Source organism: Strongylocentrotus purpuratus, unplaced genomic scaffold (assembly GCF_000002235.5).
Source record: "Strongylocentrotus purpuratus isolate Spur 01 unplaced genomic scaffold, Spur_5.0 spur5_scaffold_10, whole genome shotgun sequence".
NCBI classification, from domain to species: domain Eukaryota; kingdom Metazoa; phylum Echinodermata; class Echinoidea; order Camarodonta; family Strongylocentrotidae; genus Strongylocentrotus; species Strongylocentrotus purpuratus.
This window is the reverse complement of record NW_022145595.1, coordinates 18,476,261-18,488,469: the sequence shown is the minus strand read 5'-3', so window position 1 is coordinate 18,488,469 and position 12,209 is coordinate 18,476,261. Positions and strand designations below refer to the sequence as shown.

The following is a 12,209-nucleotide window of genomic DNA, read 5'->3' as shown; positions in this document are numbered from 1 at the left end:
TTTTTTGAATTGGTTGGTGTGTTAATGTTTGTGAAACGGACCGGTTTGGCTGGTGGCAGCCTATACAACCTAGCCCGTGTAACGTTCCAGAGACGAACAAAGTCCAAACGAAGAAATGAAAGTTCTCGACACAAGTCAAGTGTTAAAGTGAGTAGTGCATTCGGTACAAATAATTACATATAATCACGAGGAATCACGAAAAGTTACATATATAGGCTGGGCGCCCCGAACTCTGCTAAAGCTTTAGCACCTCTTGGCGGCAAAGAAAGTGGAGTAAGAATGAGAAAAACCAAGAAGTCGCCCGAAAAGTGAAAACTCGCTCCGAAAACTAAAAACCCGCTCCAAAAAGTAAAAGACCGTCTCGATTCAGAAGCTCATCCCCATTTTAAACCCTACGACACGTGTGGCCCCTTATAAGGGCGTGTCACTACGACGCATTACGTCAAAATAATCCCCGGCACCATACACTCATGTGGAAAGGAACTTTATTAATTTTGCGAACTTAACCTCCAGAGTTTAGCTTTCCGGCAATACTCATCGGCCTCGTAACTTACATAACTCTCACACAGGCGCGTACACAGGGGGGAGGGGGGGGGGGGGGGGGGGGGGGGGGGGTTTGGGGGGGTTAACCCCCCTTTGGTATTTTTTTTGTGTGTAAGCCCCCCCCTAAATTTCCCTAAAACCCCCCCTTTTGTGTGTTTTTTTTTTTTTTCTTTATTACAACAAAAAAATAAAAAAATTCCCATGGCTGACTTCAAAAAGATGACCCCCCCCCCCCCACCGGAGCAAAATGCTGAGTCGTTGCGAAATTTTCGGCCCGATTTATAAATGTTTACAAAAAAAAAAAAAAAAAAATTCCCATGGCTGACTTCAAAAAGATGACCCCCCCCCCCCCCCCACCGGAGCAAAATGCTGAGTCGTTGCGAAATTTTCGGCCCGATTTATAAATGTTAAACCCCCCCCCCCCCCCCCTTGAAAAAATCCTGCGTACGCGCCTGCTCTCACATATGTGCTCTTTCGAGACAACTCTTTCACTCGCCATCTTTATTAAATCCGAAGTAAGCAAATGGGCCGGAAATATAACAATCCTGGAGGTAATTATTTGAATGATAATCGGAGCATGCATTGCCAAACTTACGAACTCGCAAAGAAACATTCTGAACTAGGGCACAACAGTCCTATAGTAACGATGAACAAGCTACCCCCCCCCCCTCAAAAAAGAAAGTTGTTTACTCCATTTACAGTACTATTCCGTTGAATATAACCCAATGTACACCCTCTTTCTTGCTTCCCTTTTGCCAATATTGTTTCCTCCATATTTGTATTATTATGTATCCATTGAGGGTAGTCATGAAAGAAACGGTGTGGAAGCAATTAGAAAAGGTTGATCATCTAGCATAAACATGTAAGTATTAGTGTGTAGTGCAAGGTTTTGGAGTCATCAAAATGATAAAAAAAAATTGGCCCAGTCTTGGTTAAGTAACAAGTACTGTACAGGATACACAGAAAGATATTGATATGGGACTACACAAACATATGGCATACAAATCGGGCCTCATTTTAAAGCTGTTACTTGTCATATATGGGATATGAAGTCCTTTGAAATAGATTTTCAGGGAATACTTTTTTCTTTGATGTTCTTCCACACTTAGAAACTAAGAATGATAACAAACGCTAACAAATTATTGTTCACCTTTCCCCAGAACTCAACTTTCTCTTTAATTGATGTAACATGGGCGGCTTTCTGCTTTGTATCGGAGTAACAAAGCTGCTTATTGATTTTCTCCCAGACTATTTTATACCGCAATAGTAATCGACAATATTTTATTGCAACGCGCGCACTTCGGGAATGTGATGGGTTAGCATTAAAAACATGGCTTTCTGCTTTGTTTCAGAGTATCAAAATACCAAGCCCACAAGAAAGTGGAATTGTCGGAAATATGCATTTTTTGGAAATTACATAGTCATTGCCTGCCTGCTCTGCCTAGGCATTGACCACTGTTCGGAAGGATATATAAAGCAAAGCATATATATAAGAGGAAGGGGGAGAGCAGCCGGGTCACCGTGCCCCGGAAGAAGAATACCCTTCCCCCGTCTTCCTTCGGCAATAATCGGGCAAAAAGTCACAATTTGGGGCCAAAAGGTAAATAGATCAACTGGAAAAAGTGGAAAATAAAGCAGCGGTGAAATAACGACTGCAGAATATCCCTCGCTGTTCTTTTTCGATAAGCCTAATATATAACCCGGGTGTAACCATAAAAAACTTGCCACATGATTTTGTTTTTATTTATACCTCTAACATTTATACCTCTAACATTTATACCTCTGACATTTTTACCTCTGACATTTTTTCCTCTGACATTTTTACCGTTGACATTTTTACCTCTGACATTTTTTACCTCTGACATTTTTTCCTCTGACATTTTTACCTCTGACATTTTTACCACTGACATTTTTACCTATGACAAGTTTACATCGAGCCCTGACAAATACCCCCAGAAAACGACCCACTAGGACAACTCCCCCTGGGACAACTATCCCCGGACAAATAACCCGGACAACTACTCCCTAGGACAACTACCCCTGGACAACTACCCCCTGGACAACTACTCCCGGATAACTACCCCTAGGATAGTTGTCCGGGGGTAGTTGTCCTACAGGATGGTTGTCGTAGGGGGTAGTTGTCTGGGGGTAGTTGCCCGGGGAAAAGTTGTTCGGGGGGTAGTTGTCCGGGAGTAGTTGTCCTAGGGGTAGTTGTCTGGGGGTAGTTGTCCGGGGGTAGTTTCCCCGGGGGTAGTCGTCTAGAGGGTGGTTGCCCTAGGGGGTAGTTGTCCTAGGTGGTAGTTTACTGGGGGTGGATATCCGGGGGTGTATGTCCAGGGGGTAGGTGTCCTAGAACCGATGCCAACAAATGAAGAAGCAAGTATAATTAACAACCATTAACAGTTGTGTATTGGTTGGAATTAAGATTTAGAACATGAACGTATCATTTATTTCTTCATGAACTATAATTTTTAAGAATTTCGGCAAGATTTCTTGTAATGCATAGCTATAGCATAAGCCTACGATTCTGACCTGATGACAGCATAAGGTGGACATGTTATAGCTTTGTACAAAAGACGCTATTCATATGAACTTACTAATTGCGAACAATCCTGTGAAATCGAACGTGTGTCCGTCATCTAGAGACACGCGCAGGGGAATCTGTCCAACCTTGTAGAAAGTCGGCGAAACGCAGAGGGCGATCTCGTCTTCCAGAAGTCTTCCAGAAGTTGTGAATCCGTCGAAATCACAGATAATCAGGTTGTTTGAATTGAAGCACGGTCCGTTGATGAGAACCTGAGTTCCGCCAAGCATTGAACCAACCAATGGGAACAAGGAAATATCTCCTGTCATGAGGAAAACCAACCTCTGGTTAACGAAGTGGTATGAACGAGGGCGTGGCATACTAATATTACGCTAATATGTGTACTTAGTTCACGCGGATAGAGAGAGAGAGAGAGAGAGAGAGAAAGAGATAGAGAGAGAGAAGGACACACACGCGCACACCCACCCACGCACTAAACACACTCACTTGCCTACGCACCTCCACACAATACCTTGTCATTTGACCAGGTTTTGAATTATAAATCAAGAGATGACTACAAACATAATCATTTTAGATATCTTCTAATTGACCGAATCTATGATACGTTATAAAATCCTGATAATCTTTTTTAAAAGGAAATAGACGTAAAAGTATATCAAAGGAAATGTGACATGCTGATATAAAAAAAGAAACAAAGGAACCAAATCTAACTTTATTGATGTTTGGTGTAATGTTGTCCGATAGCAAGAAAACAAATGAGTACATGGAATGGTTGGATCTGGGATAAACTGAGGTGGAAGGGGTAAAGAGGAATGGATTGAGATGAATGGATCATGAGTTGAGTAAAGAGAACGATGAACGTGTGAAAAGAGCATGGGATCTGGAAGTGGATGGCACGAGGGACAAAGGAAGACGGAAATTTTCTTGGAAAGAAATGGTGAAGAAAGAAAGCAGTAAGGTTACTAACCTTAAAAACCTTAAAATGGGGAAGTTTCTCGAGACAAGAAGAAAAGGAGAGAAGGGGTGTCATCATGACCCGAAAGTAAATAACCCTTTGTAAAAGTAAAAGGAAAGTTATGATGATGATGATGATTATTACGTCAGCAATAGCAAGAATGTTGTTGATTGTTTACGCACCGGAGGTTGTACATTCTAATCCTACGATGTTGGAGCTGTCCGTTCTGAACACCCATCTTCCAGGTACATCGATGTTCGATGTCGTTTCGATATCGACGACGGCCGCTGTCCGAGATCCAGGGACGCTGTAATAGGTCATTCCGTCACCAGCGTTGAATCCAACCTCAGAGTCAAGCATGTAAAATTTGAAACAAATGTAACTTGATACGGGTTCGATTCATGTTTTATTTCGTCTCATTTAATGTCATATTACCCCCCCCCCCGACTAAAAAAAAGAAAAGAAAAATAAAGAGTGAAGATCTTCAGTTATTTATTATCTATTTGATGATAAACTGAATTGACATACTTATGACTCTAAGCCACTGCAAAGTTTTTTTTTTGGTTGGAAATAAACCAAATAGATTCAGATTTCTTTTTAAATAGTACCGATTGAGATCTACACTAGGTTTGATTTTCCTCCTGCTCTCTTTTTTAAGGTAACGATTATAACATGTATGTCTATTCCCTTTTATTGATACTGTACATGCAGCATAGCATTTGAAAGGGTTTTATGTTCCAGCAGTGCAACATTACTTGCAACCGAGCATCACGGTCATCACCCCCTTTAATCTATGTGACTGCACAGTTCACTTCAGCCTCTTGCCTTCTAGCCTCTTGTCGATGCCCTCGCGCTGTTGGAGTCTCTAAATTCTGACGAGCGAAGCGAGTCAGAGAAACCGAGGCGCTTGCGCGGAGGGCCTCTTGACAAGTGATCTGAATTATATATTCATGAGACCCGATTTCCTACTGAATTATGCATGTCTAGACGGCAACGATTGCGTGTGTGTACGTGTGTGTTCGGAATTGCCCAACAAGGCTAGTCTGCAAGCACAGACTCTAATTTGACACTTTATCAAAAAATCATTGTGCCTTGAGAGAAGCCTAGCCCAGCTATCTACTGGTACCTACTGGTTGTACCAATATAGGTCAGGAGCAGCTATAATACATGGCATATGGTAGTCTTATAGTGCACACTCTCTTTTACGACAGACCAGGGTTTGTGCTTGCAGACTACAACTAGGCGGCCAGTCTCGCTCTCACGGAAGGAATTCGCACAGAGCGGTAGATATTACGTCATAGTAGCTCTCTCTGATTGGATGACTTTCACCGAACTCTGCTGGGTCGGAATATTCGCCAGAGTAAAACATAAGAAATTCAGATCACTTGTCAAGAGGCCCTCCGCGCAAGCGCCTCGGTTTCTCTGACGAGCGAAGCGAGTCAGAATTTAGGGTGCGTTCAATCGAATTTTCGAAGCTAGAATCACAATTCAAAACGCCGTTACAAAAAGCAAGGTCACTGCGGTTTGCGTTCAAGCGATTTTTCATCAACGCTGATTCTAGCTCATTGCGAGCCAAACCACTGCGCATCACACTGCGCAGTATGGCCCAGGAACTTCGGCGCGCGCTTTCTGGAATTGTTTACGGCCGACTGTCGACTGCTGTTTTGAGCATAGATCGCAATAATAAGACAAAGAATGAGAAGGTGATAGAAGGAAGAAACAAAGAATAACATAAGGAAAGACAGAAAGATAAAGTCGATAGAATAATTAAAACAAAGAATAACATAAGAGAAGGTGAAAGAGGGAAGAATCGAAGAATAACATAAGGAAAGACAGAAAGACAGAAAGAGAGAGTGATAGAATATGCTTAAAACAAAGAATTACATAAAAGGTGATAGAAGGAAAAAACAAAGCATAACATAAGAATAGAAGGAAGAAACAAAAAATAACAAAAGAGAAGGTAATAGAAGGAAAAAACAAAGAATAACATAAAAATAGAAGGAAGAAACAAAGAATAACATAAGGAAAGACAGAAAGAGAATGTGAAAAAGGAAGGAACAAAGAATGACATAAGGAAGAACAGAAAGAGAAATTGATAGAATGATTAAAACAAAGAATAACATAAGAGAAGGTGAAAGAAGGAAGAATCAAAGAATAACATAAGGAAAGATAGAAAGAGAAAGTAACAGAATGATTAAAACGAAGAATAACATAAGAGAAAGTGATAGAATTATAAAAACAAAGAATAACATAAGAGAAGATGATAGAAGGAAGAAACAAAGAATAACATAAGGAAAGACAGAAAGAGAAATTGATAGAATGCTTAAAACAAAGAATTACATAAGAAAAGGTGATAGAAGGAAAAAACAGAATAACATAAGTATAGAAGGAAGAAACAAAGAATAACATAAGGAAAGACAGAAAGAACAAATGATAGAATGATAAAAACAAAGAATAACATAAGAATAGAAGGAAGAAACAAAGAATAACATAAGGAAAGACAGAAAGAGAAAATGATAGAATGATAAAAACAAAGAATTACATAAGTATAGAAGGAAGAAACAAAGAATAACATAAGGAAAGACAGAAAGAGCAAATGATAGAATGATAAAAACAAAGAATTACATAAGCAAAGGTGATAGAAGGAAAAAACAAAGAATAACATAAGTATAGAAGGAAGAAACAAAGAATAACATAAGGAAAGACAGAAAGAGCAAATGATAGAATGATAAAAACAAAGAATTACATAAGAAAAGGTGATAGAAGGAAAAAACAAAGAATAACATAAGTATAGAAGGAAGAAACAAAGAATAACATAAGGAAAGACAGAAAGAGCAAATGATAGAATGATAAAAACAAAGAATAACATAAGAAAAGGTGATAGAAGGAAAAAAAACAAAGAATAACATAAGAATAGAAGGAAGAAACAAAGAATAACATAAGGAAAGACAGAAAGAGAAAATGATAGAAGGAAAAACAATGAATAACATAACGGAACAGGCCACGATGGTATAGTGAACGCAAATTGCATGCAAAGCGGGCGCGCGGTTTTTCCCAAACCGGAAGAGGCTTCGTCATACAATCATGATTGAGAACTCCGTCCGTTCAATCGAATTTTAGCGACCGTGATTCTTTTGAATCATGATACAAAACGCATCTTCTTCAGCGTTTCATGTTTGTGTTTTCAAACACGTTTATTTTTACGACCGACGAAAAAATCGCTTGAACGCATTGCGTTTTAAACTAAACGTCTTTAGAAACCGTGATTCTAGGGTGAAAAAGTGTCGATTAAACGCACCCTTAGAGACTCCAACAGCGCGAGGGCATCGACAAGAGGCTCCTCCGCGCAAGCGCCTCGGTTTCTCTGACTCGCTTCGCTCGTCAGAATTTAGAGACTCCAACAGCGCGAGGGCATCGACAAGAGGCTACTTGCCTTCCTGACTAAACTAAAACCAAAATTGTGAAAAGGATCTTTCAAAATTAAGACCCTAGTACGAAAGTCACAACCGACGTGACCGACATCAAACTGACCAAAAAATGACATTACACCAAATGTTGGAGGATTACTCGGTCTGGACTCGACTTGGAGTCGGTTTGGCGGTTTGACTGATGTATTATTTCATAGAATTGGGAGGGGCAAATGTAATACATGAGCTCGTATTTATAAGCGTGTATCCATTTTATAAAAAGAGGGAGCTACAAACCAAACGATTTAATGATTTACCTGAGCTGGGGTACCACCAAGACCAGTATCACTATTACCACCACTGGCAGCTCCTGTTGTCCAGTTGATATCACCGTAATTAAAGATGGCGAAGGAATATCGGCCATCTGTCACCATCACAGCTTGAAAAGAATTCCTCTGAAGTAAAATATCAAAATTATCTTGATATGAATATTAAATGATATTTCATTAAAACAAAATGGATAGCACGATAGGATGGTGAATGAAATAACTATTAATTGTTAGTAATTTTAGTGAAAGATAAAGACGTGTTTTACACATTGTCAGATGTTTGATCAGCTTGATTTCCAGGAGGTTTGTACTTGGGTCTAATATCTGCTGTAATCCTTTTATCGTGTTTGCAAATTGGCCGACATGACTTCCAAAAGGCGAATGTCGTCTAGTATGATGCAAGATGTCATAAGAAATGCCGATTTATTTTTATTCTCGTGGAAATTCGTCGGGGTATTTTTTTAATTACATTGCCATAACATGACGCAGTACCAGAAATCTATAATACAGTGGCGACAGATGATCAATATGAATAGGGTCAGCGGCGAACAATAGATTATTACTTACGATAGAGGTATCAGAAGCAAGGAAGAAAGCTACTTTGTCCCAGGTCGCGATGTACATCCATGACGACACAAAATCTCTCATGTCAACAAATTTTGCTCTTATCACTCCATCAGCTTCGAGGAATGTGGCGTCGTTTTGGGCGAATCGTAAGACTTGTCGATAGGATAGAGTCCCACCATTAGTCGTGTCGACATCAGCCCAGAATGGAGTCAAAAGCCGTCGGCCAAGAGCGAGTGGAAACGGATCGGGGGTATATTGAGGAACTCTTTCCAAGAAAGAGATGACACCGTTATTGTTGACCTGCATCAACGTTTATAGAAAAGCGATTGGTAGTAAATTTTAGTGACAAGGCTGGGATATCATAGAGAGAATTAGAAGGAAAGCACATAAACGAAAACAAAGAAATGGGGAGACAGATAGTGAAGGCGGTATTAAGTATAAATATGGCCAATTCATCTGGAAAGTTGAAAAAGACGAACGGTGATATAATAATTAAAAAGAAAACAGATTAATCAGGTCATACTGATATACACACACGCACACGCACGCAGACACACACATAGAGAGGGAGAGAGAGAGAGAGGAGGGGGGGGGGGCCGAACGTAGGAGTTGTTGACGATGCCTTAGTCCTTTGACTGCACTAGGGGGTAACAATCGCAGCAAGTCCTGGATGTAAAATACGCTGGGATTATTTAAAAATTGTATTTCCTTTTAAAATTTAAAATAAGTTAAAGAATTGTTAGCCTTCGATATCTTTATCATGTTTATGGGACATCGATTGTGTCCAGATGATTATGTACCAAAATGTGACGTAAATCTTATCTATGATATGTGTTCCTAAATGTGATATCAAGTAACGGGTTCGACAGATTTCTTTTAAACAAAATATTGTGGTTCAAGCAACGAGGGACTTACAAAAAGACTAGTATGGTCGTGATCGAAGAACGGGAAGGCGACGGAAATTGGTAGCTCGTTTGTAGAACCATCATCGTTGGCTGGTAGGAATTCGTCCCCTTCATTTAATCCATATGGAAAAAACAGACCTGAACAATGGGGAACATGGGGGGGGGGAATATTAATAACAACTATGATTATACTTTATATTATAATTTAAGTAAGGAAATCCTTTGAAATTTAAAAAACTTTTAGGGTTCGCACGCCTCGGGCTGAAAAAAATACCACGTGTCAAATATAATAATAATAGGTATAATAATAATAATAACTAGACTTGAATTCGTAACTTAGACGAATTAGGTGATACGTATGATATTGGTTTACATAACGAAGAATGCATTACACGATATCATATTATTTTATAAAATGCTTCTCCCATTATGATCTATCCATATGTCAAGTTTAAAATGTGTCGATCCCTTGATCATTATGGATCTAGGGAAGATAGATTGAGACAATATATGATCATTGACTCTGTGCAGTAACCAGTTACACCTTTGACTCTAATTTACATCATGACGAACGCATTTTGACGATTTTTATCTTATTCAAAGAAATGAAAATGTAATTGATAAATAAGTGCTTATGCCTGAATAGAATAAGAGGGGGCGAGGCAAGAGAGAGAGAGAGAGAGAAAGAGAGGGGGGGGGGGGGTGAAAGAGTAGAGTAGAGAGAGAGAGATAGATGCAGATACAGACCATAAAAGGGAGAGGGGCAGAACATAGGAGGAGAAGGGAAACAGAGCAAGAGAGAGGAGAGAGAGAGAGAGATGCAATTGAGAACAATGCCTTCCATATTTTCTAGCATAAATAAGCTCTTGTGAACACTGATCATGACAGTTAATTAAAAAAAAAAAAGATTATGTTCATGAATACGATGATGACGATATTAGAATGGTGACCATGATTGAAAGTGGCACAGCGCCCCATTCATCCATAACCCAACATCTATAATGTTAAATCTAGAAACGATTGTTAGTATGCATGGCAGTGAATGGCCAAACAATAGAAATTGCCTCGAATTTCCTTGGATTAAATTGTTATATATATAAATGAGACAAGCTGAGATGATGCAGAGAGAAAGGGGAGAGAGTAGAGACAGAAAGAGAGGCAGAGACAGAAGGAGACAGATCAAGAGAGGAAGAGGGAAAGGGAAACAGTGAGGGGGAGAGGGTGCAAGTGTAAGAGAGAGGGATAGAACTAGAGAGATGCAGATGAGAGAGACCAAGAGAAGGAGAGGGGCAGAACAAGACTAGGTGAAGGGAGACAGAGCAAGAGAGAAAAGAGAGAGAGGGGAGAGATGCAATTGAAAAAGTCATCTCCCCTAGGGATTACACGCAAAAAGTAATAGATGAATAGGGTAATAATAGAGTAAATAGGGTTGTTTATTACATTATTTGCGATTATACGCCAAAATATATAAACTATTATCATACAAGCCGTTTTCCTTTTGGAACTACGCTTGACCTGTAACTCAGATGGCGGCCATTTTGGATTTGCAGAGGACGCTTTTTTGGGCGCCCGCAGAAATCGTAATAGTATGGTATAAGCTACCTCTGGGCCAAATTTGGTGCTTTTAGAAGAATATGCACCAAATATCCCCTATATAACCTTAACAGCCCCGACTATATACTTACCATTCGAAACCGTAGCTGTAATAAAATCTTGGAACTTTGAGATTCGGGTATAGACACCCGGGGAGCTTTTTCTTGCACATCCATCTCCAAAGCTTGTTGCTCCGACCAGATACCATCGACCATCATCACCTTCACAGGTCAAAGGCCCACCGCTGTCGCCCTGGCGACATATGATAAACAATGTTATTGGAAATAAAGAATGTTTTCCTCCTCCCCTCTTTCTACTCTACTCCTTCTCCTCCTATTCCTCCTCGTCCCCTCCTCATCCCCTTCTTCCTCGTTCTCTTCCTCCTCTACCCCTCATTTTTTCCAATCCTCTTCCTTCCGCCTTGTCACTTTGAACATACATAGACATTTGTCATGTGTGCATTCGTCTCTCAATTGGGGTGTATGTAAGTTGTTGCTGACTGTTATCCTCCTCTCCACTCCTTCCTCATCGTACTCTTCATTCTTCAACATCTCCCGTCACCTCCTCGTTCTTAGATCTGGACTATTCAGACGTAGGGTCATGTATATCATAGGAGACTGCGAAAAATTATCCCTCTTTTTTTACGAATTATAGTAATTTGCGATTTATTTTACCTGACAGGTATCAATCATTCCTTGTTTGAACCCAGCACATATCATGTTATCCGTCAGTCTACCGTTGTAAAAGGCGGAAGTGGAGGAATTGCACCATTTTTGGTCCAGAAGGTTTACCACCGCTATTTGTAAAGTCTCCGACCAATCTGTATACAAAATTCATAAACTTAGCCTTCTTGATCATTCTGATGAGTAAATAAAATGATCCATGTTTCCATATTACGAAACTGTTCGTATTTTTGTTGTATTATCACTCAACAAAAGGTCGGTTACAATAACAACATTAAGTTTCAACATCCCTATGTTTCGACAACCTATGTTTTGACAACCCTATATTTCGACATCCCTACGTTTCGACAACCCTATATGTTTGAAATTCCTAAGTTACGTAACCCCCGTTTTATTACCCCCATTCTTCGTAATCCCTATGTTTTCCGTCCCTATGTTTCAGTTTACTCCCCTTTCCCTTCCCCTACGTGGTATGGGCTTACCCATGCGGTCCTCTTTTACCCCCTACGTTCCGACCGCCAGGCGCGGATCCAGGATTTCTTAGGGGGGGGGGGCAAATTTGAAATTATGCGAGCCAAATATTGATACGTAATGGTGACCAGCACTGACGTAATTAGGGGTGGGTGGGTGCAGGGAGGGGCGAGTTTTCCCCCTCCCTCCTCCGCGAAGCGCGGAAGCTTTG

At 40.2% G+C, this 12,209-nt stretch overlaps 1 protein-coding gene across 1 annotated transcript in view; it reads right to left on the bottom strand.

The window, feature by feature from the left end:
• The window catches only part of LOC105441111 (sushi domain-containing protein 2-like), a 39,350-nt gene that overhangs the window by 22,140 nt on the left and 5,001 nt on the right, over positions 1-12,209 (bottom strand). The window contains exons 4-9 of the mRNA XM_030979138.1: positions 10,937-11,096; positions 9,262-9,389; positions 8,347-8,646; positions 7,768-7,905; positions 4,251-4,388; positions 3,141-3,339 (exon numbers count right to left, since the gene is read on the bottom strand). Of these exons, the coding sequence (XP_030834998.1) occupies positions 3,141-3,339; positions 4,251-4,388; positions 7,768-7,905; positions 8,347-8,646; positions 9,262-9,389; positions 10,937-11,096 (1,063 nt within the window). The remainder of the gene's footprint in view (positions 1-3,140; positions 3,340-4,250; positions 4,389-7,767; positions 7,906-8,346; positions 8,647-9,261; positions 9,390-10,936; positions 11,097-12,209) is intronic.